Source organism: Nasonia vitripennis, chromosome 4 (assembly GCF_009193385.2).
Source record: "Nasonia vitripennis strain AsymCx chromosome 4, Nvit_psr_1.1, whole genome shotgun sequence".
Lineage (NCBI taxonomy): Eukaryota > Metazoa > Arthropoda > Insecta > Hymenoptera > Pteromalidae > Nasonia > Nasonia vitripennis.
In genome coordinates this window covers 2,683,492-2,708,914 of record NC_045760.1, presented here as the reverse complement: position 1 = coordinate 2,708,914, position 25,423 = coordinate 2,683,492, and the positions used below count along the sequence as shown (strand labels likewise).

Here is a 25,423-nt window from a genome sequence, read left to right as displayed (position 1 = left end):
GTTCTCGCACGCGCGAACGTGAGCAAACGCCCGTCGACGTGTATAGTTATACATAGCCTCGCTTTGGCCAACTCTCGCCGGACCTGCTGTAAGCGCTTTCAAGTTCGCGGCAAGTTTCGTCGACAGCGCGATGGACAAAGGACAGAAATCGACGGGGACGAGGGGAGAGTTTTTGATACTTTAGAGTCACGAGCCAAACGTTGCTATACGCGCAGCTCTGCCAGGGCGAACTGCTGCTGCTGCTGCTGCATGGCTATGTATGGACGTACACCACAGCGAATAGCTCAGTTGTGGCACGCCTGCACTTTGTGGTCGAGCTTTGTTTCAGCCATTGCAGCTGCTGCAGCAGCTGCTGATGCTACTGCTGCTATACTGCTCTCTGCTGTTACTATTTTCTTTTTATACCTATAAGATTTAGGTATTCTGTCTGAGCTTTTGAGCAACAGTTGGTTCGAGTTCTCGTTTTAATATTATATTTCGGTAATTCCAACAAATGGAATACTGCTTTGCGTTAGAATTGAAACACTCGGTGCGTGCTGGCATTCGATTTATTTCGAGAGAATTTTAAACTGAAATTAAACAGCTTTCTGGATTAAATTTATTAATTCGGGCCGAGCTCTCGAACAAAATCGAGTGCTTGCATAATGAATGCTTAAATTTTTACGCAGTAATATTCCAGTCCTTTATATTGGAATTATTTTTTCTCCCGGCATGCACACCTCGGTGAAAAAGGAACTGGTACACCTGCGGTGTGATGTTTAGCTCGTGTAAATATTTAAATCCGATAAAATTCGAAAGCTTCAATCCACAGTCTTCCTTGAATGTCAAGAATGAAAAAAATGTTGAAAAATGAAATCAATTTGTTAAAACTTGAATTATTCGTTCGGGCCAGAAAAAAATTCGGTGAAAGCATCGGCTGGAGTAGCAGTATTACAAATTGAATAGTGGTAGACTAAAGAGGGTAGAAGTAGAGTTGTAATAGCTACTGACTTGTCGAGAGCACGAACACGGAGGATAAGTGGCTGATCCTTTGCGGGCCACGAAGCGTCGCGACGCACTCGATCCCGATGTCTTCGCAGGGTGGCCGCGTCGTACCAGGCCGGTTCATAGCTGCGGATGTACGAGTTGCGAATGATTCCTGGAAAAGATGAAAAGAAAAACAAAACATTATTCGCTGCGCGTATACAAATTTTATCAACAGTGTATTCGCAAGCTTGCGGACTGCGTGTGCTTCAATCGAACAAAACCGTTGCGCGTAAAAACTATTCCAGCAATAAAAAGCGTAACATGACCTGGGTATAAAGGGGGCTGTATGTATATAGACCCCACACACATACACACGGGACAGCCGAACGAACACTTGAGACTGGGAATGAATAGATTCACTGGGCTTGACGTGCTTACCGCTTTTATGACAGTGAATAGAGCAAAACCGCCCTTTTCACAGAACAAAGTTATTTTCTTTTGATACCGAGCAATTCAAAGTCTGGGCTAAAACCTAACAAAAAGGGGGGAAATAACACGAGATATAGATTTTACGCTCACTGCGCGTACAATGAGTGACGTATACCGTGATAACGTTCTACTGAGAGGCTTGACCTTTGGAATAAAATGCGATTTATCTATAGCAGACGCTTATTTATTAACGGAGCTTCGCGCGCGCGCGCGCGCGCGCGAGAGAGAGAGAGAGAGAGAGAGAGAGAGAGAGAGAGTGACACCGAAGCCAGGCAAGAATCCTCTTATATATTTTAATTTAATCGTAAATCGATAAATTCGATTGAGCTTTAATGAAGCCACTGCGAATAAGTAGTAAGCTCCTTGCTCGTGCAAGACGCTTGATATCGAATCTTTCGTTTCATTATAGTCATCGTCAACAACAGAAGCTTCGCTCCGAGATAAAACTAAGCGTACGCATATACGAGAGCGGAATTATAGTTCGAATTTTTGCAGAGCGTAAAAACAGAGACGTATTCAACGTTTGGATAGAAAACAAGAGATGGAGTAGACTTTTTTATTAAAAGTCCGAGGGGCGGTGCAGCGGGAGAGCTAAAAAGTTTGAATGAAAGTCAAAAATTTAAACTGGAGAAACGTGCTCGGGGTTTCGCGATGCGATGGCTGTGGAGAAGAGAGAGAAGAGTGCATACATAAGCGGCCCGAGGTGCGGTCAAGAAAAAATATATTGCACACCGGCGAGCTACCGTTGCGAGAGGACAAAGAAGAAGAAATTAACGCTCGTGTGTCTACTTGACACTTTTGGACCAGTCTAACCACTCCGTATAATCATATGCATGCTCGTCGCGAAGAAATGAGTCACCGCGAGCGCAAAAAATTAGCCCGATGAAAAACTCCAATGGAGCGAGAGGAAAACATCGTCGCTTCATGAAAGCAGCCTAAAGAAACGGTTCTCTCTCTCTCTCTCGCTCCGCAATAACAAGAGCGAGCGATTTTTCGCGCTGAGGAGCCATATTATATAGCGGAGCGTGTTTTCCCACACGCGCTTACTATATCGGAAATAAAGCTAATTATGACTCGTCGGCAGCGGCGGCGATGCGAACGCCCGGCCATTGTTGAAGAGCAGGAGAACGGGCGCACGCATATGGAAATGCGCGCGTAAGTTCAAGAACACGGCAGTCAATTATGTCGGCAGAGGACAACGCTCTTTCAGAGAGCCGCGCTTTAGCAGAACGTTTTATTACGAGGCTCTACATTAACGGCTTACCTAGATGCGGCGTGACGGGATGCAGGGGCAAGCCTTGCACGAGGGCAAGCCAGAAGAGCAGGAGCGGCAGGGCCGGGCGCATTTTACGTGAGCCTCTCGCGGGGCCGGGCCGCACGCCAAGTGCAACGCTACCTGCCACGTGGCATTGCCCCTCTGCTGCCCCTTATCGTTCTTCTTCGCCTGCAGCGCTGCCAAAACGACGACGAGGCTACTTCTACGGCTCCTCTCACCGCTGACTTATCCAGGAGCATCCCACAATTTCTCTTCGTATGAGCTGCTCTAGCGCTTGTCTTATTCCTCGACGTCGCCGTTATCAGTGTCAGCCGCTGAAAAACAGAGAGAGAGAGAGAGAGAGAGAGAGAGAGAAAATCAAAACACTGATGTAGTAATGCGTACTTGGCTTGTATTTTTCCTGGCCGTGACCGGAGAGAACCGGAGAGAGATTATAGCCATTTTCAAGGACCGACCGCGAGAGAAAGTGTCGAGTGAAGGCGTAATCGGATTTGCCGTCGGCGGTGCTTTGTAGCTACGCGTGAAGTCACTAGAAGGTAGTTTCGTACGAAGGGATTTTCGAATTTGTCAGTTATATATAGGAGCGTTGCCTGAATTTTTGCAATCCGACTGGAAACCCTATCAGCTCTCTCCGACGCGCATTTCGCGAATCCAGTCAAGGTGTGAGAGAATGGATTTACGTTACGTAAAAGAAGCGAACAACATATTGATCGGAGTTATGAGGTGCATTAATTCGACTGCGATTCCTCGATCCGAATAACAGAAATTAATCACAAAATCCCCTTTCTGCGCGATTTATTCCAATGCGAAGCAGCGATCGCGCGTGGGATCAACGACTGCGACACCGACCTTATGTTTACCCATGTGACTTATCCACACACACAGCAGCAGCAGCGAGTATAATGCCAGCCGTGTAAAAACGCGCAACCGAGTTATGCATAGTGTATATCGCATCAGCCGTCGCACGCACGCATAACGCGATCCGATGGAGAGAGAGAGAGAGAGAGAGAGAGAGAGAGAGAGAAGAGCCGTCTAGCGCATCCATGCATGACTCGCGCGCGAGCGGAAGCTCGCAAGAGCGCTCGGATGTAGTAACACACTATACTATAGCATACGCTCTCGGCTCGAGTGAAATTCGCGCGCACGCAAGGTCATTCATATTTTTTTTTCCGCAAGCGAGTCCTCCCTCTTACCGTCGCTGCTTCTATTATCGTTGCCCTTACGTAAGGATTTTCATTAGAAAAGAGAGAGGGAGAATACTTAGAGAGAGAGAGAGAGCAGACAGGCGTGCGCGATGTTTAATTGCGGCAAAAACTCGCGCGAGAGCGAGAATGGAATTAGGCCAACGATGCACACTTTTTCATGCCTTTCTTTTGCGGCTAATGAATACCATCGATACCTCTCCGTCGTCGCTACTTTTCATTCGCTTTCCGTCTGACGCACGTGTATTATGCCGTTTTGTGTGCTGTATGAATCGTCTCGCGGCTCAGCCCATTCATTAGCGAATCGAGCGCTCTCTCGCTCTTCCATTTGTTTATTATGTACGCGCGCCGGTTAATTATACGGCCGAACTCTTTTTCTTCCGTACGTACCTTCAATTTTCTTTTCTTTCTGCCTTGGCGTTTATGCCTGCGTTAAATACTCGACTTACGACCTGGAATTTGCTTTCTTGCGTATTTTTTGCTCTCGCTCGATGGCAAGTTTTTGTAATGTCGCGCTTTTGTTTCCGAGCTAAAGTTACGCGCGTTTACGGTAATTTATTGTTTCGCGAGCTAGTAGGTTAAGAGTGCTAATTTCCACCGTTGCGCGCGGGCCAATTTATTTTTAATTCTTCGCGGAATTGAAAGAGAGCGCTATCGTCATTAAATGCGAGCGCGAAACGCGAATGGAGTGGAAAGTTGGGGATTATTTATTGCCTCGGAATAATTGTTCGCTAATACCGCTCTATACCGAAACGCACGTGCAGAGTGTATTTCCCTTCAGTTGCGAATAAATGCGACCAGTATACGCGCGCGTAGTGACCATCAGTTGTTTTAAGCGCGAGTTCATAGTATTTATTATAGAAACTAGTTCGCATAGTTCGCAACGGATCAATGATTTGATCGGCTCGTGTTCACGGCGATATAGTGTTGCCGAAAAAATAATCAAGAGTATGGAGGATAATTCAGATCTTTTATCGTCATTCAAGTGACTGGCGTGAATGATGAACGAGCTCTCTCTCTCTCTCTCTCTCTCTCTCTCTCTCTCTCTCTCTCTCTCCTCGTTCTAACGAAACTTTTAGCGGTTAAATGGCTCGACTAAGCCGTTTTTTCCGCGAGTAAAAACTTGGATAACACTACGAAACAGTTGCTCCCTCTGCACCTTTCGAAGTGCACCCGTCGAGACAGTGGATGCAGGAAAAAAAAAGGAAAACAAGCGCGCGCGCGACGCCAGAAACTTTTCTACCGCGAAGGAAAACAATAAGGCAGCTTCCGGCAAGTAAGTGGTACACCGCGCGTCGCGGACCCTCACGAATATAAGTATATTCCCCGAAGTCATGGTCAAAGCGTTTATACACTCATCGAGAGCTGCGTGACTCTCTGCTCATGTAACCGTGGTTCCTATATGCCGAGTTCATGGTCGAAACCGCGGCCGATATAATAATATGCACCTATCGCCGGTGTGTTCTAAAAATAACAGAGCAACGCTCCTAACAGGTGTCTCCTTTAGCGGGAGACGCGTGCGCGACGCGAGAGTATAAACCGAGAGGCATCCTCGGATCAGCGGGCGAAATAATGCGGGATAAAAATTGTGAAATTTACCTGGAGAAGTGCAGGCAGCCGGACACTGGCAACAACGGCAGGATCATCGACGGCATGATTCACCGATGTGTATCCGGTAAGCTGCAGGAGCAACGGCGGCGGCGGCGGCCAGGTAGATCTGGCATCGCTGTACAGAGAGCAACTCGCGGCGCGGTGTGTAGCAGCAGCAGCCAAGCAAGCTTACATTCTCTTCTCTCCTCTCTCGCGCGCGCGAGGCAGCGCAGCTCTATCTCTCTTGGGGATTTCTGCTGGCGCGCGCGCTCCTCTTGCGAAAGGACCGCTCCGAGCGAGAGAGATGGAGCTTCCTTTTTTTATCTCCTTCTCTTTCGCTTCTCTTCCTCGCTCCGCTTTCCACATGCGCGATGCATCTATGTCTCCTTCTTTCGCTTCGTCTCTCTCTCTCTCTCTCTCTCTCTCTCTCTCTCTCTCTCTCTCTCTCTCTCTCTCTCCTCGGCCTTTAACGCTGGCTATCCTTCATCCCGCGCGACTTTATTACGCATTTTATCGCCTCGTCCGCCTACTCTCGCTGCTGTTGCATTTCGCTCCTTTCCATCTCACGCGATGCACTATGTACGACACAGCGGGCTTCCTCCCGAAAACACACGTGGCTGGAGGTGCGAGTGAGCTGCTGGACGTCAGAAGGTTAGTAACTTCTATACAGGTAACACACTGGAGTAGTCGCGCGCGCACAAGGATATAACGGATGCAACAAGGAAGGACGTGTATAGGTCTCTCGCGACAGCTTAACCTCTCCTTCCTCCACGCGTTCGAAGCGGCCCGCACAGTTGGTCGGTGTTATGCGGCGATATATCTCTATATTCGAGCGGAAATGTCTCGAGGAAGTGCGTGCACAGGACCACGCGCGACACCGAAGCTAGATGCACAAGTACTCGGCCGCGTGTGCAGCGACGAGTGCGAAGAAACGGGCGTCGCGACGGAGCGCGCTGCGGCGACTGGAGAGACACTGGCGGCTGAATAGTGACAGTGCCTCTGTAGCCTCCACCACTGCTCGCGCGCTCGTGTGCATGTATATATATATATATATATATATGTATATACGCGCGCACGTAAACCGAAGGAGCGAAGCGGCTGCGCAGCGAACAGGTCGCGATCAGCGCGCCGCGAATGAGGACAACGACTTGCCCCACCACACACTCTCTTTCCTTGGTTATATAGGTACCTTTTAGCTGTCTGTCTGCCGTCGCCGCCGCCGCTGCCGCCGTCACGCCGTGCGTGGGTTGGGTTCGTTTTACGGCGGCCACGACTCGCGCTCCCATACGCACCTATATAGTACACTTATATACACGATGGAAATCGCAAGCCCGAAATTTGACTGTGTGCGTGCATTGTAATGCGTGCACTCGCTCGTGGCCGATCAATTCTCGGAGTAGAGCCTATTTTTTCGGCGGAGGCCGATACTCTTATCCGCAAGTATAGATACTTCCTATATATGCCCACGCGTGTGCAGGACCGGGGTAAACGACCCCGGCGCCGCGCAGGAGTGCATGTGCACGTATCCTCGGTCTTTTAATCGCGCTGAATCACTGCCGCGAAAGCTGATCGAGGTTTTCGGCTATGCCTAAAAATGATTTTTTTTTTTAATCTCCGAGTGACCGCAGCAAATATAAAAGAGAAGGACGTCTTTGTTCGTTAAACAATAGGCTGAGCTGTTTTTAAAAATAATTGTTGATATTGCACTGATTGGATATAATCACACGCCAATGTCATATCCGACAACAATGCAGGTTTTTCCTAGGTCAGCAACGAACACTGCCAGTCGTAACGCTCTTATTTTCTCATTTTTACGACGCACGGCTACACCTTCCTGTCGCTGGTCCTTGTATCTCGGTGGTTTGAGACTTTTACGCGCGCGAAGGATCGAAAGAAAGGCAGACGCGTCTCGCTTCTTTGTTGCGCGTTCTTCTTTCTTTCCGTCGTGTCTCATTTTTCTTTTTAATTTGTGGGTGCCTTTTGCCAGACACATAAACGAATGGACCTCGACGCCGTCGTTATACGACCATATTCGGCTGAGTTTACCGTTCCATGCGACAATGGTGGTTCACCTAATCGAGAGGTTTTCCTCTTAATTAAATAAAGTAATTGACGTTGTTTTGTTCCGCAAAAGACTTTCGTCTTTTCTACACGGATGGCTCGGCAGCTGCGTCATGTCCTTTGATGCTTGCCGTTCAGTTAGAAACTGACGCGTTTGATGCCAAATTGGCTCTTTTTCGAACCTCGGCAATTAGTTTCTCCACTCAACGTGGAAACTGCTGCTTTATTAGGGCATTTCCTACTTTTATTCGCTTCCATCGTCAACGAAATTCCCAACACAATAGATTTTAATAAACAAATGTGCGCATTTTAATTCTCTACTATTTACATTGTCTTATTTATAAAATATAGCATTATGAAAATTTAGTACGAGAAATTTGCTCTTGACAAATTTCGAATCAGTTGAGATAATTTAAAATCAATAATTTACGTCATCTTTCACGGAAAGAACAATTTAATAATCTGCAGCATTGCTTGCCAGATAGTCACGACGACCAATGTTCGACGCTTGTTTGTTCTGAATCGCCTCCAATTTGGGACACTCTGTTATTCTGTGACCAAGACCACCACAATAACTGCATCCTTGCTCGTCTGTTGAAAAACGAAAGAAAATTTAGTAGAATCACTTATTTTCATCGAAGTAATAGAAAAGAGAACGATAACGTTACCTCCAACATTGAGATATTTCTCGTTTTCGGAGCACAGCTCCAATAAGAATGGCGGAATCTTCTGCTTAGCTTCCCTCAACAGATGTTTCAAATCGAGAAGAACAGATTCGTCGTTGGCCTTGTTGATAAATGTAGTGGCGGTTCCGGTATGACCAGAACGACCAGTCCTACCAATTCTGTGAACTTTAGAACGACACATTGTGTTTTAGAAAATGCTCCGATCGTGTACTCATTATATTTACAAATATAAATATTTACCATAGTTTTCAACGTCATCCGGCATGTCATAATTGATGACATGTTGAATATTGGCAAAATCCAGACCTTTGGAAGCTACATCAGTAGCCACTAAAACATCTTTCTTTCCAGCTCTAAAAGCTTCTACCGATCTTGATCGCTCTTCTTGATCTAAAAACGAAAAATAATTCAAGTGTAAAAACTTTTTCGATTCGGCTATGAACCATTGTAAAAAAGAAAAGTTTATCTACCTTTTCCACCGTGAATAGCCACGGCTTCAACGCCTTTCAATAAAAGGTATTCATGGATTGCATCCACGTCTTGTTTCTTCTCAGCGAAAATTAAAACAGGTGGTGGAGTCTTTTTCAGACATTCTAGAAGATAAACGATTTTGGCTTCTTGTTTTACATATTCAACTTCTTGAATGACGTTCATGGAAGCAGCTCCAGCTCTTCCTACATTTATTGTTACAGGCTTTACAAGCGCCGACCGCGCAAAGTTCTGGATCTTCTTAGGCATTGTAGCCGAGAACAATAGCGTTTGTCTTTGACCCTGCAACATTAAAGAGTATTAAAATTTCTTTAAAAAAAAGACTAATACAAAGATGAATAAAAGTTTTGTTACACACTTCAAAGAACGAAAAAATTGTCCTGACGTCTTCTTCAAATCCCATATCAATCATGCGATCGGCTTCATCCATACATAGATATCTGCATACGCCGAGTTTAACCATTTTCTTATCTAACATGTCCATCAATCGACCGGGTGTAGCTACCATTATGTGCACTCCTCTGAAAATTAAATTACGTGTGTTGATCTGCATTTTTGATACAGCAATATTTTTTTATTGGAATAAAATTGAACATACCTGCTGATTACATCTAAAGATTCTGATACAGGAACTCCACCAATCGCAAGACAGCAGCGAATTTCGGGACAGTGATGATGCCGTAGACTGTTTGTATAATGCTGTATAATATCGTAAGTTTGTTTTGCCAATTCTCTAGATGGACATATAATCAAACCTAGTGCAGAGAAATAAACATTTTTTTAATTTTAATTTTGATAGTTTCACTATAACTTTCAAAATTTGACCTTACCATATGGACCTTCATTCCTGCCGAAAGGTAGTGCCACTTCTTGCTCAAGGCAAAACATAATAAGTGGTAAAACAAATACCAAAGTCTTACCACTGCCAGTAAATGCAATACCAATGATATCCCTGCCTGATAATCTGTAGATATCCAAAAAGAACAGTAATTAGTATAAAAAATTCACAAAATGGAACTTAATGTTAAAATAAAACATACACTGCAGGTATTCCTTGCACTTGAATGGGAGTTGGCTTTGTAATGCCTTTCTGTTCCAGGCCCAGTAAAATTCCTTTATGGAATTTCATTTCTTTGAAACTTCTAAGCGGTGGAGGAACATCTTCACCTTCTACTGTGATACCAAATTTTCTTCTTATCCTCTCATGCCTGACATTGTCCTTAGTCAATATAGTTCTTGGTGGTCTCCAGCTAGTTTTGATAGGATCTGTATATTCTATACCTTTCGCCAATTCAGCAACACCCATCAAAGCTTTATTCTCAGCAACACTTTCCAAAATTTTTTCTTCCTCTTTCAGTTGTTTTTCCATTGCGCTTTCCTTTTTGGCTGTTAAAATGCAATATTACAAATCAGTCATTCATTTGACAATAGTTCTGGAAATAATTGTTTTTATAGATCCTTACCTTCTGCTAGTTTTTTGAGTTCTGTGTGTTGGTCTAGAAGGGAAATATTAGATTTTCTTCCCCAAACTTGAATATCCTCGTCGTCTCCCTCGTCTCTTTCATTTTCACTGCTGCTTTTACCGGTTCCATGAGTACCATCTTCTTTTATCTGCCCGAGTCTTCCTAGTTTGATAAGTTGCTGCTTTTTCCTTATCTTAACAGGAACATACGGAACATAGTCATCATCTGATTCCAATTCATCTTTTTCTTCTTTTTCGTCGTCTCTTCGGTACCTCTAATAAAATAATATAAAAACATTATAACCTAAAATAAACTATTGCTTACATAGTAAATGTACTTTGTCAAATATAATAAAAATAAACAAACCTTTACAGGTACATCCATCTTCTCTTTACTAATTATTATGTTATTTCTTTATCTTCCTCGATATGTTTGTAAATAAACTACACGGATCAGATCAACTGCAGAGTGCAGGTTGAAGTGGTAAACGTGTTATAAACCAAACACAAACATTTGTCGACACAAGACTTCCGAACACTTCATGAGCATTGGAGTGACATCTATAGGACTAAAATTCAACCATAATAGTACATATAGCTATATCAAATCGGCTTAGTCAACGAATATAGATATTCGTTGGCTTAGTTGCAGACGCGGTGAATCCGCATGTGAACTGTGAAGCGTCAGTATTTTCTTTTGGAGCACAAATAATAAATACGAATAGTATAGTTCCATATGCTGCTTTTATTTCGTTGTTTATAATCGTATACAATTAACTTTTAACCTATTCAGGTTAGCGAAACAAGTGTATACGATTTGACACGCTTTTTCAACCAAGGCTATCAGTTATTAGGTGTATAGTGACATCATTCATTCATGCAGGCCGCTAAAATGTTGTGAAGTCGGCTCATAACCTCTTTTGGCCTACCGCTACGCCAAGCAACGTAAATAAATATTGATCAAACTCCAAAATTCATCGTGGTAAATTAGAACTATTTTTCACGTGCAGCAAAGTGATATTTTGCAATAGTTTTAAATTTTATAAAATGTTGATATTAATATAAACTGTGACTCAAGAAATTTGCTCCAATTAGTAACAATAAGAGTGCAGTACAATCTCACACATATAAAGAAAAACCAGTGAGCAATAAAAAGAAACCAAAATGTTCAAAAATACGTTTCAAAGTGGATTCTTGTCAATTTTGTATAGTATAGGCAGTAAACCACTGCAAATCTGGGATAAAAAAGTGAGAAATGGGCACATCAAGCGAATAACAGACAATGATATTCAAAGTTTGGTGTTGGAAATTCTTGGCAGTAATGTCAGCACAACATACATTACATGTCCTGCAGATCCTAGAAAAACTCTAGGAATTAAATTACCATTTCTAGTCATGATTATAAAAAATCTAAAAAAATATTTCACCTTTGAAGTACAGGTAAGCAATAGCTTAGATTATTATACATTTATATTAGCACACAAGTAGACAACTATAGTATCAATTTGCTTCTTTCAGATCATAGATGATAAGAATGTGAGAAGACGTTTTCGAGCCAGTAACTACCAGTCAACTACTAGAGTGAAACCATTCATTTGCACGATGCCTATGAGATTGGACGATGGCTGGAACCAAATACAATTCAACTTGGCAGATTTTACGCGACGGGCTTATGGCACTAACTATGTAGAGACTTTGAGAGTACAGATTCATGCCAATTGCAGAATTCGGAGAGTTTACTTTTCTGATCGTCTGTACTCTGAAGATGAACTACCTGCAGAGTTTAAACTATTCCTGCCAATTCAGAATAAGGCCAAATGTTGATTTCGTACAGAATATTTCGGATTCGTGTCTTATGTTGCATATTGGATTGACAATTGAAATTTGAAAGAAAAAGTGTAAACAGCACTAAAAGTAAATTGAAATAAAATTGACAGACTTGTACACAGCTATTTCTGTTGTTGATGTCGTGATTGGATATATTTGTTATTCTTAGTGCTTATACATAATGTTCTATTAATTATTATTTATATTAAGGCATAGAAAGATGTATGACATGTGTGTAAACTAGTATTTGATAGTATGTTTTTAATACACTTGCTATTTGAAGCTACATGTGTCAGTATAAAACGTATGTATAGACAGAATAGAAAACCGCGAATAGTAATGAAACTACGATTTTAGTGCGCGTGAGATTTTCGTATCAATAAGTGCCTTGTTACTTGCACGTTTATAGACACTGAAAATCAGAAAATACATACATCGACGTTTGCATAATTTTTTCACGAAATCAAACGTAAAAATAAAACTTGGTCACTCCAAATTAACCAGACTAAAAATAATATAATTTTAATCCATATTCAATCCCAATTCGAGATAATATTCCAGTATAATCTACAATTTTCGATTCCTCGACATTTTAATCAATCAATAAAAATAGAAGAGAGTATGGCATTAACGGCTAATTATCAAGTATTGATTTTTAAAAACCCGGAGGCAGTCGAGAGGGCTTGCCCCTCCGCGGCCGCACACAGTCGCCCTCGAGGGGGGATAAAAACGAGGCTCGTATACGGCAAGAAGCAATTAATAGCTACTCGCGCTCGCACACACGTGCAATTGGTCCAGACGCACATACTCCGATCGACCATCGTGCGCATGCGCGTCGCAAGCTCGGAATTTTCGAAAATTCAGCGCTGACTCGTTTTCGAAATCGCTCGAGTCGGAGCCGGACGAGGTAATTCGAAATTCGACGGAAAGATTCGGATCGAGAAGAGTCTACCCTTAGGAGAATCGAAGCATGTAGCGCTGAAAGAAGACGAGGGGCGAAAGTCCGGCGAAAGTAGGGAAAGAAGAGCGTAGGTATAAAATGGCGGGGCAATTATAAAGGGCGACGACGAGGCAGGTAGTTTTGGCGCGCGTCATCCCTCACGATGCGCGCTCGGGGGGGACGGGGGGGGGAGAGAGAGCAGCTCGCTCGTGGCCGTAACCCAGAATCGCGGTGCAGAAATAAAATCCTGAAAAGGGAGCGTTTTTGCTCTCTCTCGGTCGCGCGATTTCGAGTATAGCGCTGCAGAGAGAGAGAGAGAGAGACGTTGCTCGTTATTATTACCACTACGAGCCGAAAAATATGATGCATCAGAGAGCTGGCAGCGCATCGCATCACAGCGTCGGAGGGGCAATACAGATAAATATGCGCGCGGGTCCGCGAGAGAGGGGGATAATGTAATTGTCGTGGTGAGGGCTGAGGGGGCGGCTATACCGCCGCCGCTGACGAGCTTTAGTGCAGGAAAAAGTGCGGCTGCGGCGGCGGCGGCTGCTGCACCAGTCGCGCGTATACTAGCTTACATTAGAGATAGTCTATATAAGAAATAAATCTTCTGCGTATCGATTCGCGCCATGGACCATCATCGTCGAACGAGGCTCGAGGCCGCCGAGGACGATTGTAATCCGCGATGCAGGATCTGCGCGAGGCTGCTCGGCGGCTGCAAAGCTCTGAGGATCTTCGCCGACGAGGGCCGCAAGCACAACCTACAGAGGAACATCCACGCGTACCTCGGCATAACGGTAGAGTACTGCGGACACGCGCTGCTATATTCAAAGTTTGCGCTATTCTGCCGCCGCGTATCACGTGTGCTCAGCTCTCTCCCTCTGCTTTTCGAAACACGCGCCTATATAGCTTCCCCAAAATCATCGCCGGCCTTGCTCTCGCGCGCGTATGGACTACTTCGCGATTGAAGTATAGTGTCAGCCGCAGTGAAGCAGGTCGCAGAGGATTTGCGAGACGGACGCGGCGCCGCCGTGTAAAAGTGTAAAAAATTAGCATTTTATTGATTGCCAGAGAGAGAGAGGGGCCGCGCGAGGCGCTGCTGCTGCTACCTCGATACTTGATGTACGTGCGCTTGTGTTTGCAGGTGTCCGCGGATGACAGATTGCCGAAGATGGTGTGCGCCTCGTGCGTCGGCAAACTCGACGGGATTCACGGCTTCGCCACTATGGCTCTGAGGAGTCAAGAGAGGCTGAGGCAGGAGATCGTCGTCGGGAGCGTCGATAGCTCGGACAGTTCGGATAGCCCCTTGGATAGAGGGCTACTGCACTCCATACTGACCAAAGTAATTTCAGTGGCGATCGCGCTTTTTCAATTTCCCGCCGAAATTCAGAATGACAACGAGACAATGACTCTTTCAGGGCTCCACCGGTAGCCAGGCGCAGAGCAACGACGAGGAGATGAGGATGATGGACGCTCGGCAGCGAACGCCCAGCACCGAGGAGATGGAGGTCAAAGTCGATCCCATGCTCTTCCTCCAGTGCGCCTTGGACAGGCCCTCTTCCGCGGACTACTCCGATTTCTCGGACGACTGCAGCCGGGCCTCCGAGCCGGCGGAACCGCTCTCCCTCACCGCCAACGAGTAAGCTATAGCTATATATAAAATCGAGAAATCGAGTTTTTTTTTTCCTGGAATCAAGTTAACATTTGAATTCCCTCGTACAGCAAGTCCGAGAACGAAGACCCGGTGGACTGCAACGAGTCCGAGGAGGAGGAGGAGGAGGAGGAGGAGGAGGAGCAGGACAGCGGCGGCGAAGCCAACCACCTCTGCAAGATCTGCGCGAAGGCGTTCGCCTCGCAGATGTCCCTGCAGAAGCACCTGTGGTCCCACCTGCCGGCCTCGGTAACGACGACCTCGACGACGACTTCCAACAAGACTCAGAGGCTCTCGCAGAACGACTCCAGCTGCAACGGCAGCTTCGTCTGCCCCATCTGCGGCAAGAAGATCTCGACCAAGGGTAACCTGAAGGTCCACCTCGAGACTCACCGGCCCAAGGGCAAGTACGGCTGCGACATCTGCGGCAGAATGTGAGTACATACTCGCGAGTAGTATCTTCGTATACGCTTCTAACACTTCTCTCTCTCTCTCTCTCTCTCTCTCTATCTCTATCTCTCCCTCTCTCACGCTTACACCTCTGTGTGTGTGTCTGCATTGTCAGCTTTAAAACGCAATCGAACCTCTTTCGTCACAAGGAGTACCACAGCGGGGTGCAGTTCCCCTGCGGCGTCTGCGGCCGGGTCTACCCGACCAACTCGACTCTGCGCGCCCACAGCATCACCCACTCGGACCTGAGGCCTCACGCCTGTCCGCTCTGCGACAAGACCTTCAAGCGCAACCAGGATCTCAAGTTTCACATAAACCAGCACACCGGCGCCAGACCATACCAGTGCCCCTACTGTCCCAAGGCTTTCGCCAGCTCCGGTAACTGCTTCTCGCACCGCAAGAGGATGCACCCGAAGGAGGTGCATCGCGACAGGCAGAGAGCTGCCGACCTCATGAGATGAGCTATAAGACTGTTGCCGCCGTCGCGATCCGAGCAACGAGAATATCCGCAAACAATGATGTAACGTACATTGAAAGAAGCGAGAACGACTCTTCCCTCGCGCTCGTTAGCGATAGCCCTGTGATAAAACATTGTAATAACACCTATATACCATTGTACTTACATATATATATATATACATACACATATTATCCGAGGAGGGAGTAATAAAAATGACAACGAGTCCGCGCACAGCACAATTCTTAGCGTTCGAGAACGTATATAAGCAGAATAGCACACACTTTGCAAGACTGTAAGAGATAGCTGATGAAAGTGTCAAATTATCACGTATACATAATGTAGATTGTAGAGGTATATAGGGATTAATTAGCGAAGATCGGCTGGCGACTCGACAAAATGTGTGTGTGTGTGTGTGTGTGTGTGTACACGCCATCAAAGAGGAAACCCGAGGACGTTTCATCTCTCCAGTGCAGTATTAACGTCGTATATCGCGAGTCTTCTCTTGTCGCCTCGACTGTGGTACGGCAAGAATCTGTCTACGTAATGAAATAGTTCGTGCGCTTCCCTCGTAAGTCTAAACCATATTGTATTACAGAGACGACACGCGTTTTAACGTATTATACTATATACATGTATAAATAGAGAATAGAAATGATCTTGTATTTTGTAACGACGTTTTTTCTAATTGTAGTTTACTACAAACAATTGATGAAAATGTAAAAAGAAAAACGGAAAAAAACAATGGTGCGTATAATAGCTACTCTTGTAATAGTGGATTTTCTTTCTCCGAAAGGAGCCTATGACGCGGAATTATCCTCGTGCGCGACGTTGTAGCGACAACGATATGCATAACTCACGTATAGTTGAATGCAACCTCTTGGTAATTGTTACGTTACGTTGACTCTGATATAATCTAAAATATATACATATGCAGTTCTCGCACATCCGGAACGAGCCGTAGGTGAATAGTAAGCGACGTAGCGGACGAGATGCCACTTCTTAAATTAATTTACACGCCGATGTTTTCCTCGTTAATTCATTGGATTCTTAGAACGACGTTTTCCTGCAATAACATTTAACCTCGAGGAATAGATTTATTTTTTGAAAAAAAGTCACATCTAACGACCTTTAGAATACGAGACAATATATACCTTGTGAACGCGAAGAGATTGTATATATTTTAAATGATATCTTCACGTGCAATAACAATATTATAGGCATAGTATATGATAATATTGAAAATAATTTCATTGCGCGATATCATACAAAAGCGTGCAATATCGAGAGTGCGCAATGAGGCGGTAACTAGATGATAGGGAACGAAAAAAGCATAAAGCCAAATGGAACCTACGTACAAACGCCCACAAAGTTAGTTTTTGTCACAATAGTGGTCACGCACAATCAGAATAAAATGCATATAACTGAGAGATTGAATAAACTAGCTGCACGATAGGATTATAAAAAAATACTGCCTTTTTCTTGCCAATCGTCAACAGCACCATTCGTCTTATTTCAAGCGCATAAATATAGCCGATTTAGCGGCTATCTGCAGAGCTGCAATGAAAAATCGCGAGCTAATAATGAGCGCTAAGAAGCAATCATAGCGACTTATAGCCAGCGGTCGATCAATCTTCGCTATATACCCATACGTATACGATTCGATTGTTTACAAACATAAAGCTGAGCAGCCGATTCGCCCGCGTTATCGGTCGTTCGGCCCTTGTATATAAGTATTTATCTCGGGACAGCGTCGCGGCTAGTCTCGTCGCATACGCAAGTTTGGAATGAGCTGCATCTGCAGTTGTGTCTTATAATTGGTGAGCCAGTGTGTCAGAAAATAGCCAGCCGAGTCGCGGTCGCTGCTCTTTCTCTCGCAGTCGGTATCCCGCGGCCAGTATAGTGCTTTTGCTTTTCGGCAAAATAGCGCAGTCTGCCTGGATATCTCTCGCAACTCGGCGCAATTATGTCATGCGGTCTATTGGCAGGTATGGTGCAATATAACAGCCTTCGTCCTTCGACTGTAATCCATATCTACTATATTCGCCGTTCCCTTTTTCAGTGTATATATACATATATATATATATATATATATAACACACGATAGAGACCTCGCTCGCAAAGATTTCTCAAAGTCGAAAAATCCGCAAGATCGGCAAACAAGCTCATAATTCTATATCCTTGAACACCGCTGATATGAAGCATCAGCTGACAATATAGCCTCGGTACATCACGTGTGTGCGTGTTACAACTCGTATAGGGAACGCCGCGCGCGGCCGATCGCGTGCGCGGTGCGTCGCTGCCAAAAAGCTGCTTAATTATCATCGAAGAGTTATATTGCCTATAATGCGTCTACTCATGTAATATACATGTGTAGCGAGAGAGAGAGAGAGAGAGAGGGAGAAAGTTAAAGCCTGAAAAGTAAGCACACGACCTCGCTCGAATGTTTGATCGAAATCCTGCGGCGCAGTATAACAAGCACATTATAGCTCTCCGAGTATAACACTTTGCGCTCGGTGTTGCTCGCGGGGGGGTGCGATATCGCGCGGTTCTCAGTACTCTATAATCCGACTCTCTCCCAAATTGCAGACTAGTTTTCAACTGGCATCGCGCATACAGTGTATACATACTATAATCGGCGCGCGGGAAATTCGCAGTCGTTCGCCGGCCTTGCTTCGAGTCGGCTGCTGCTGATAAATATACTTTTAGCGATCTTCATCGTCTCTGTGATTATCAGCGCGCTGAGAGAGAGAAAGAAAGACGAGTTCTATTATATCCGCCAGCTACAAGCGCACCGGCTGCAGCAGCTTTGTATCTCACGGCATCGCTATATATTACAATATAGTACTCGCGGCTTGTTTTTGCCATGTGTAAATCCGAATTTTTTAATACTCTTTTATTTTCTCTGTGTACATTATATACTTTGCATGACGCTTGGATAAGCTTTAATTCTTCTCGTTAACGCACTCGAGAAAGCAATTATCGCACTAAGATATCGATCGATGACTTATCTCGTCGTCGCGACGGGTGGCACATTTGTTTATTGCGAGAGAGTATAACTATGATCGTTGCACGCAACGCCGCGTTACATAAGCGCGCGAGAAAAGACACGTTTCATGCTCCAATATCTATAATACAAGCCGACAGCTCCGCGAGATAAGCTGCAGATTCTTTCAGTCTCCAGTTGCGCTCATGCAGTAGTTTTCCATCGTATTATTTAAACAAGCATTTTTACATACCTACCGTACAGCCAGCCTCATCTCTCGGACTTTGCATTCCATCCGTAAGATTTACTTTTCATGGCACTTATATATTACTTGTACTATCTCGAATGTGGACACGTTGTAATCGCAACTGCAGTAAAGATATAGGTTATAACGCTCTCAAGTCTTCCGCATTTGACCTTTACATTCCTATACACTCAAAATCCAGAAAGAATCACGAGTATGCCCTCTGTCAGAGTCAGTGTATAATATTTATCCCGAGCACGTGCTTAATCGGCCGGGAAGAGTCGAGTTGGGGGGGGGGGGGCAGCCTACGTTTCCGACCGCGCGATTGGCTACCCCACCACGGGTTTTCGGCATATTTTTCATTCATCCTACTAGACTAGCGCACTTCTATTACGTATATACACCGCCGCGCGCGATAAGTAAGTAGGTTCGCGATCGGCTGCGTCAGCCTTGCGAAACGAGTTCGACACACACCACGCCTCTCTCTCTCTCTCACTTTCGATTTTATTTATAATCTCGGTTAAAAAAAGCAGCAGCGCCACAGAGAGAAGCGTCGTCGCAGAGCTGCAGCAAAAAAAGTGTACGGGAAAAAATTCGAGGAATTGAGAGAAAGAGAGAGAGAGAGGGAGAGGAGAGAGGAGAGAGGGGGCGGCGCGATACGAAGGAGATACGCGCGCGCGCGCGGCGAGCGGGGGTGCGCGAGCAGTCACTTACCTATACACTCACGCGCGAGCGGGCGCGCGACACGATAATCTATTCCGCAAAATGACTACATAACGTGTGTGTGTGCGTGTGTGTGTTACGCGCGTATACGCAGGTTCGCTCAAGCCGGAGCATCACTCGACGACGGACAAGACTGCAGCGATCGTCATCCTCGACGAGGAGGAGGAGCTGCTGCAGAGTTGTGCAGAAGTGCATCAGCAGGAAGCGGCGACCAGTTCGGGCTTGCAACGCCGCGACCGAAAACGCAAGATGTGCGATGACAGGGACGAGATGTTGTGGTGCCGCTCGAGGCAGAACGGAGTCGTGCAGCCTCTGCTCACTGGTGAGTTTGTCTTATCATTTATCGCTTATTTTTTAAATACTTATTACAACTACTTACTTGCGTGCACTCAAGTGAGAGAACCTATAGTGTGAGCTAAAATATTGGGGGGCGCTGTCGCGCGCGGTCAAACATGGCCGACAGCTGATGACAAATTTCTCGCTGCTGATGACCACCGATGCACACATGTGCAATCTATGCAATTTTATGTTTACATCCAATGTTTTCGTTCTCACACTCGTAATGTTTTTCTTTTTCCGGTCAACGGCCTCTTTATCTGTTGGCTCCTAGCCTTTGTTTACTTATTCTGCCACCTGAGTAATTTTATTTACAATTTTTTATGACAAGGCAGTATGAAAGGTCCCAAAGGACAGTAGATTAAGATTGTGCAATATGATTGTCACAGTTTACACGATTAATAGTAAATAATTTTATTTACGAGTAAAGTGATCCAAAAAAAGTTTGCTCAAGCATACTTACTTGATCCTGTAAACTTTGCAAATCAATGACAGAATTACACTTTTTATGCTCCAAAATAAAGAAACTATGTATTTTACAGATCTCTATCAAATTACAATGGCATATGCGTACTGGAAGAATGGAAAGATAAAGGATCGTGCAGTATTTGACCTCTTCTTTCGCAAGAATCCATTTCATGGAGAATTCACAGTTTTCGCTGGACTGGAGGAGTGCTTGAAGTTTTTGGATAAATTTCACTATTCCGATAGTGGTAAGTGTTCAAATATCAGCTGTTTTATGAAAATCAATGAAATTGCAATATTAATGTGATATAAACTTCATACAGATATCGAATATCTCAAGTCTACCATGCCACCTTCAGTCGAGTCAGAATTCTTTGAATTTCTAAGAAACACAACAGCCAAAGATGTTACCCTCTATGCCATTGAAGAGGGATCAGTGGTGTTTCCAAGGTATGCAAACGAATTTCGGATTCCCTGTATATTTTTTACAAGGATTTGTGGTCATGTTCTCAATTTTACAGGGTACCACTGTTAAGGGTTGAAGGGCCTTTAATAATGGTACAGATTTTGGAAACAACACTTTTAACTTTGGTGAACTATGCAAGTTTGATGGCGACAAACGCGGCGAGGTATCGCATGGTAGCTGGAAAGTCGGTGTCGCTCCTCGAGTTTGGCCTAAGACGTGCGCAGGGTCCCGATGGAGGCCTTAGTGCTTCCAAATATAGTTACATAGGTGAGAACGCTAACAGTCTAAAGCGCGCCTAGCCTTGTTATTTTTATAAATTATGTATCAGCTGTAAGAAAATTTGTTATCCTCGACTAGTTGAGGAATCGTCGGGAAATCGATACCAAATGGTTGGTTCTAAGCCGTACCAGGCGACGACGAGTAAGCCGCACACGCGCACGCGCTCGCTCGAAAAAAAATGGCAACTTAGAAGGTCGAATCACGGACTTACCCTTTAAACACCAATTACTCGCGCGAATCATTGCTATTCAGTGCTATTTATATGCATGACCGTCCATGTAACTTACTCGGAGTTAAGGATATTTATTTTTGTCAGCTTGTTCTAGCTACAATATTTCATAACTATCTCTTCAATTTAACGTCACTAACCACGTTGATTTACCTTCAGGTGGTTTTGATGGGACTAGCAATGTTCTGGCTGGCAAATTGTTCCACATACCAGTCAACGGTACTCATGCCCATGCCTACATTACTTCTTATACTAGTTTTAACGATTTGCAGATCAAGGTTTGTCGACTTTTACATTATTTGCTTTCTATAGTCTTTCTAATTTGTGTTTGATCATTGAATATTTTCAAATTATACAAACTTCAATTCATTTACTTAATGCATTTTAGACTTTGGCTCACAAAGATACTGGAGAACAGCGGGATCTTTTAGCGCTCTCTTGCGATTACCGCAATCAAATAGCGGCAGATCTCAATGCATTGGTATCGGAAGCTTCCGATGGAGAGCTTGCAGCACTCGTGAGCTACGCTATAGCATTTCCAGATGGATTTATGGCCTTAGTAGATACCTACGATGTTAAAAGGTATATATAATTTAAGTTGCCTGACGTTGAAAAATTGATGACTTTCTTACATTGTAGGTGAGAGATAGAAAACAGATTCGTATCATTGTCACTGTCATCGTTTCTTCTTGCAACACATTCTTTTAAAGCTATAAATATTTTCATACGCAGCTACACTTGATGTAAAAATGAAGCCTCAAATGCTTTTAGTTTTGTTTTTAAGATCTTTAATTGACTCTTTTATTTGTGTAATTTATTAATAAGCAACAATTATGCTGATTCACGTAGCAAGCTATTACAATCCGGAGATTTTATTGTCAAGAGCATTTAAGTGCTTTTTTTCTGCGCGATATGCAGGTGATGTGAAACCTAACAAAAGTGTGTTTATAGTGTAGAAGCATCGGCCAAACGACAAGCAAATGTAACCGGCCTAAATCTAACGAATAAGCTTCTAACTAACGGGAGTAATAAGGCACCTCGTAACGGTGCGAGACACAACCCAATTATATCAGATGAACAAACTTGGTCTCACAAGAGTGGCTTAATAAGACACGGTGAATTGGGTGAGCTCTACGTAAGGTACGATCACGTGCAGTCCTATTGCTTTATCCAACGTGAGAATTTTCTCAGATATTGTTCAATGACACACGCTCATGTTATACCACTTGGATTATCTTCCTGATTAAAATAGTTCAAACGAGATGTTCTTAAGTCAGATAAAGCAAAGGTGTTCTCATGCATCATCAAACCATCCAGCAGCTTCTGGGCATGTATTTAATCAAAAGGATAAAAGGGAGATTAGTTTTGGAATATATACAATTTAGATCTATTTTAATTCGGTAATGGAATTGAAAGATTTTTGAAATCTGAGTATAGTTCATAAAATTGCTATATTCTTAAATTAAAAACCCCTTACCCAAAAAAGTTTATTTTGGGCTACATTCTAACAGACAATATTAATATAGTTGTACTCCCTTTCTGAAAGAATCGACCTTATGCAGTGCCCTTCCCAATTCAACGTTAGTATTCAAAATAAAAGTTTTTTAAGAATGGTTATTCAAAATGTTTTGTCCTTGGCCGCTTTTAATTATCTTTCAACTTTAATCAACTTCATACAATTTCTAACAAACATAAGAAAAATAAATAATAACAATAGCGGGTTCACTCATACTAAAAACATAGTCTACAACAGTTAAGTTGCAGAAATCATTTTATAAGTAATTTCAATATTGAAATTATTTTATTTTTGCAGAAGTGGTTTATTGAATTTCTGTGCAGTTGCTTTGGCATTGAATGATTTTGGTTACAAAGCAATTGGTATCCGCATAGACAGCGGAGACTTGGCCTACCTCAGTCAAGCAGCTAGAGAAATTTTTCAAAGGATTTCCAAGAAATTCGATTTGCCATGGTTTGCTAAACTTATAATTGTTGCTTCCAATGACATAAATGAAGAAACTATTATAAGCTTGAATGAGCAGGTGAGTAAAATTTGAATTTAGTTAAGATAAATGATTTCATAATAAGTTAAAAACTTTAATGTTTGTTGTATTCATTAATAGAATCATAGAATAGATTGCTTTGGTATTGGCACGCATTTGGTCACTTGTCAAAAGCAGCCAGCACTAGGATGTGTATATAAATTAGTTGAGATCAATGGTCAGCCTAGAATAAAATTAAGTCAGGAAGTAGGAAAAGTTACAATGCCAGGCCGAAAGACTGCCTATAGATTATATGGTATGGATGGACATGCTTTAATAGATTTACTTCAACGGGTAGAAGAAGAACCACCTCAAGTTGGACAAAAGGTGCTTTGCAGGCATCCATTTGAAGAGTCAAAGAGAGCTTATGTCATACCTACAAGAGTTGAGTCTCTTCATAAGGTAAACTTCATCATCAATAGTACTCAAATATTGAGCATTCAGACTAACATATGAAATCAAGTAAGCAAAAATTCTTTGTTATTTCTAGTTGTATTGGAAAGATGGCAAGATTTTACAAAAGTTACCAACTCTTGCGGAGACGCGGAACAGGGTTCGCGAATCTTTAGGCACGTTGCGTAACGATATCAAACGAAATCTTAATCCAACACCTTACAAGGTACGAAGCGTAATGAAAAATATCATCCACATTAATAATAACATTAGCTAGGTATAAACAAACATTTTTTTTTCATAGGTATCTGTCAGCGACGATTTGTATAATTTTATACATGATTTATGGCTCCAAAATGCTCCAATTGGAGAGTTATCTTGAAGCAAGACATTAGCAGTAAGGAATCAACATATATATATTGCATATATATGTACTTGTATTTATATACAAGTGTAAAAATTTGTTGTTTGCATCGCAACTTTTAAAGCTGTCTATGAACAAAAACCAAACAGAAAGGAAACGTAAAAGGTATATATAATCATGAAAGAAGGTAACAGAGACGCCTGCAGAAATTTTTCTCACGTAGGGGCCTTACAATCAAAAACCATGGAATGCGGCAGACTTTAATTTATATATCTACATATAGTGAATCGATTTGACGATTTCTAATTCAGTTCAAACAAATTTGTCTTATACAAAGGGAGATAATAGAGTATATCGTTATTTTTGGACAAAAAATTATTTTCCTAGTTAAAGAGTTCATCGAAAACACTTAGGCGTTTCCTGTTGCACTTTTCACAAAAAAAACCTATTTAAAAAGTGTTGAAACAACGATTCATTAACAAATCTTGTTAAAAAATGCATAATTGTTAGATGTTTAACATATAGCAAATAAGTCAGATAAAATTCAAGATGAATTGTTCATCTGATATTTCCTAGAGTATGAAAGCAACCTCAGGTAGTTTTATAATAGTAATTATGAAAAAATCGTTTATATTTTTTGGTGATCTTGACTAACATGCTGTTGTCCCTGTAAAACCTGTCTTGAATTCAAAGCGTTTTTTGACATGTGAAGATAGTGAACAGACGACAGGCATGTTTACTTAAGTTATATGTATTGTACAGCTACAATTTGTTTTTTCATCATTTGCTACTACTAATTTGTGTATATTATATGGAAGGAATCTTAAAAATACATTTGATGAACTCTTGGAATGATTGTTAAATCATCTTACAGATTTTTTGTATTTGGATATTTATAAGATGAAATTCGCACATTCCTCATGTTTGAATTTGATAAAGTGCAGGAACTAAATTTGTGTTCTAGAAAAAAGAGTTATAATGATTGCTGTAGAGTGGAAGGTATTGCGTAAAATTGATCATTGTTCGTTTATATCCCTTATATTTTTTAATATATCAAAAACCAAAAATGTACAACGTATTCTACATTTAATATTGGCAATACCTATGATAAAACACAAACTAAATTTATAAATATTGTACCTATGCGTGTAAAAAGAAAGGTTAGTTTTAGGAAACATTATTTTACACTGTGAATAGATTTTAATCTAATTGGCCGCATTTGCAAGATTTTTTATATTGCATACTGAGAAGCACGCACATAGATTATTTGTTGATTTGAGTTGTTGATATTATAAATGTATGTTATATGCTTTTAATAAAAATTGATTTTGTGAAATGGTTGGACTAAAAAAT

At 42.9% G+C, this 25,423-nt stretch overlaps 5 protein-coding genes across 13 annotated transcripts in view; 3 read left to right on the top strand and 2 right to left on the bottom strand.

The window, feature by feature from the left end:
- LOC100120688 (disintegrin and metalloproteinase domain-containing protein 10) overlaps window positions 1-6,510 on the bottom strand; it is a 36,160-nt gene extending 29,650 nt beyond the window's left edge. For 3 of the 4 annotated variants that reach the window (XM_008213180.4, XM_031928683.2, XM_016985429.3), the window contains exons 1-3: window positions 5,533-6,510; window positions 2,720-3,045; window positions 991-1,138 (exon numbers count right to left, since the gene is read on the bottom strand). In XM_008213180.4, coding sequence (XP_008211402.1) covers window positions 991-1,138; window positions 2,720-2,801 — 230 coding nt within the window. In that variant the 5' untranslated portion in view covers window positions 2,802-3,045; window positions 5,533-6,510. The other variant, XM_031928682.1, reaches the window with a different exon arrangement.
- Window positions 6,511-7,869: 1,359 nt separating this feature from the next.
- LOC100120710 (ATP-dependent RNA helicase abstrakt) lies at window positions 7,870-19,596 on the bottom strand. The gene is made up of 11 exons (XM_031929415.1): window positions 18,786-19,596; window positions 10,589-10,790; window positions 10,223-10,496; window positions 9,800-10,145; window positions 9,590-9,723; window positions 9,358-9,514; window positions 9,118-9,280; window positions 8,741-9,041; window positions 8,511-8,660; window positions 8,253-8,435; window positions 7,870-8,175 (listed from the first exon to the last, which is right to left on the bottom strand). The coding sequence occupies exons 2-11, from the start codon at window positions 10,604-10,606 to the stop codon at window positions 8,039-8,041; spliced, it is 1,863 nt and encodes a 620-aa protein (XP_031785275.1). The 5' UTR covers window positions 10,607-10,790; window positions 18,786-19,596; the 3' UTR covers window positions 7,870-8,038.
- LOC100114131 (cilia- and flagella-associated protein 20) lies at window positions 10,841-12,553 on the top strand. Its single transcript, XM_001607059.5, has 2 exons — window positions 10,841-11,661; window positions 11,740-12,553. Exons 1-2 carry the CDS (start codon window positions 11,386-11,388, stop codon window positions 12,043-12,045), a joined length of 582 nt encoding a protein of 193 aa, XP_001607109.1. The 5' UTR covers window positions 10,841-11,385; the 3' UTR covers window positions 12,046-12,553.
- On the top strand, window positions 13,550-25,406 carry LOC100120746 (nicotinate phosphoribosyltransferase). 6 transcript variants are annotated; one of them, XM_031929410.2, is made up of 15 exons: window positions 13,550-14,330; window positions 14,407-14,627; window positions 14,711-15,073; window positions 15,239-17,534; window positions 19,594-19,821; window positions 20,378-20,548; window positions 20,624-20,750; window positions 20,822-21,033; window positions 21,434-21,552; window positions 21,663-21,856; window positions 22,226-22,414; window positions 23,088-23,313; window positions 23,395-23,715; window positions 23,804-23,932; window positions 24,011-25,406. In XM_031929410.2, exons 4-15 carry the CDS (start codon window positions 17,513-17,515, stop codon window positions 24,086-24,088), a joined length of 2,016 nt encoding a protein of 671 aa, XP_031785270.1. In that variant the 5' UTR covers window positions 13,550-14,330; window positions 14,407-14,627; window positions 14,711-15,073; window positions 15,239-17,512; the 3' UTR covers window positions 24,089-25,406. The 6 variants fall into 6 exon arrangements, with proteins under 6 accessions (XP_031785270.1, XP_031785272.1, XP_031785271.1 ...); XM_031929412.2 differs by lacking the exon at window positions 22,226-22,414; XM_031929411.2 differs by lacking the exons at window positions 13,550-14,330; window positions 14,407-14,627; window positions 14,711-15,073; window positions 15,239-17,534 and adding an exon at window positions 17,567-18,416.
- Window positions 13,618-15,550, top strand: LOC100680508 (zinc finger protein 26). The gene is made up of 5 exons (XM_031929416.2): window positions 13,618-13,785; window positions 14,133-14,330; window positions 14,407-14,627; window positions 14,711-15,073; window positions 15,205-15,550. The coding sequence occupies exons 1-5, from the start codon at window positions 13,618-13,620 to the stop codon at window positions 15,548-15,550; spliced, it is 1,296 nt and encodes a 431-aa protein (XP_031785276.1).
- Window positions 25,407-25,423: the final 17 nt, after the last annotated feature.